The 1,820-nt window shown below is 42.3% G+C and overlaps 1 protein-coding gene across 2 annotated transcripts in view; it reads right to left on the reverse strand.

Annotated features, from left to right (window-relative positions):
- Positions 1–1,533, reverse strand: part of LOC104782202 (protein CER1-like 2) — a 4,258-nt gene extending 2,725 nt beyond the window's left edge. Inside the window, exons 1-4 of one of the 2 annotated variants that reach the window (XM_019244326.1) lie at positions 1,447–1,533; positions 884–1,328; positions 568–787; positions 242–308 (exon numbers count right to left, since the gene is read on the reverse strand). In XM_019244326.1, the coding sequence (XP_019099871.1) occupies positions 242–308; positions 568–787; positions 884–1,328; positions 1,447–1,506 (792 nt within the window). In that variant the 5' untranslated portion in view covers positions 1,507–1,533. Of the gene's footprint in view, positions 1–58; positions 309–567; positions 788–883; positions 1,329–1,446 lie in introns of both variants that reach the window. The other variant, XM_010507067.1, reaches the window with a different exon arrangement.

Below are 1,820 nucleotides of genomic sequence, written 5' to 3' on the forward strand. Positions count from 1 at the left end.
AGGTTCGAGAAGAGAAGGAAGTGAGGATGAAGGAGAGGATAAGAGTGAAGGGCTTCATGAGGAATAGGTAAAACCGGGAAGAGAGCGGGTGCGAGGAGAGGGAAGCAAAACCGAGACGAAGATGGTAAATAGAGTCGACTGATGTTAGATGGGTCAGATGAATCGCGTCAGGCTTTTCTTCTTCTTTCTCCAACGATGTTTCGTACAATGAGTCACTGCACTCGTCAGTAGTCCCATACATGTAGTCGTACATTGGCATGAATAGAGAGTAGTTCGTCCGGAATTGCGTATGGTGGAGCGAGTGAAACCTACAAATATTTTAGTCACAGTGCTTTTATGTTTGGTAACCAAAACTTCTAATGTTTTCAACTTTTCATTAAAATTCATTTGTAGACTGTAAACGCAAAAGTCAAACGCTTGTTTGCGATTACAATTTACAAAACTATATATTTCGAACATTACTTTTAAAAATGTGAAAATAGTATTACCACACAGAAATGTAACGCGTTCACAAGAATCGTGCATGGTAATAGTTAATTTACTATTCTAGTGGATTTAAGTACTTACGAGGGAGTGTAGCAGAGGAACTTGAGAGGAGGTAAAAGAGAAAAGAGAAATCCCGGAATGAGCTCGAAGTTGCAGTGACCCATATTGTTCATAAAATCAATGTAAGTTATGTATAAGAAAATGGAGACGACCGAGGCCGTCCCACACAACAAAGTCGTTACTAGAGGTAGTCCCAAGATTAACGTATATCCGATGTGCTCTGCAAATGGATGTACCACCGCTGCAATCAAGGCCCATGGTTTAGAATTTGTCGCACACATTAATTAAAATATGTAAGATAGTGGACATAATTTTTCTCGAAATGTTATGTACGTACAAGTGATCGGCTCGGTGACAATGGAGGAATGGTGATGAGAATGGTAGCGAGAGTAGAGGAAGTGGTGGTGAAGGGCTCGGTGAAACCAGTAGTAGATGAACTCCACCGGGCCAGCATGGAGAAGAGCGACTAAGATCAATCCATCGGTTCGCCAGAAGGGAAGGGTATCGGTCCCTAAGACGTACACTTTGGTTAAGTAAACAATGAGGGAGTTGAAGATGATCTGATCGTCCCAGGATCGTTCTCGGTCGACTTGGTCAAACTCTATGGACTTGTTCAAGATCCGCTTGGTTCCTTTTGCAGTTTGGTACCGGGACAAACTTATCCATACTTGGCTATGAACAATCCTCCACACCGTCATGGCCACTACCAAAAGTTTCTCGTAATCTCTCATGGTTGCATATGAGTAGATGCTGTCGATAACCAGCGGGGCTAACAGCAAGTACTGCAATATATTTATCCAAATTGTATACAAACATTATGACTAATGAGTGATATAAGAAAAGGTTTATAAATGGATGTATTTGCAGATATTATAAAGCAAAAGAGGCAATGAAAGAGACCTTAAAGCTTCCAAGAGGTGCCCATGGCCAGTCCGTGAGAAAACCTGGTCTCGACGCCATTTTTCTTCCGCACAATGATGGATGACTACTCGGTCACGTCCTTCCAACTCCTTGTGTGTGCGAATGTTACTNGGATCGTTCTCGGTCGACTTGGTCAAACTCTATGGACTTGTTCAAGATCCGCTTGGTTCCTTTTGCAGTTTGGTACCGGGACAAACTTATCCATACTTGGCTATGAACAATCCTCCACACCGTCATGGCCACTACCAAAAGTTTCTCGTAGTCTCTCATGGTTGCATATGAGTAGATGCTGTCGATAACCAGCGGGGCTAACAGCAAGTACTTCAATATATTTATCCAAATTGTATACAAAC

The sequence above is a fragment of the Camelina sativa genome, chromosome 4 (genome assembly GCF_000633955.1).
Source record: "Camelina sativa cultivar DH55 chromosome 4, Cs, whole genome shotgun sequence".
Classification (NCBI taxonomy): domain Eukaryota; kingdom Viridiplantae; phylum Streptophyta; class Magnoliopsida; order Brassicales; family Brassicaceae; genus Camelina; species Camelina sativa.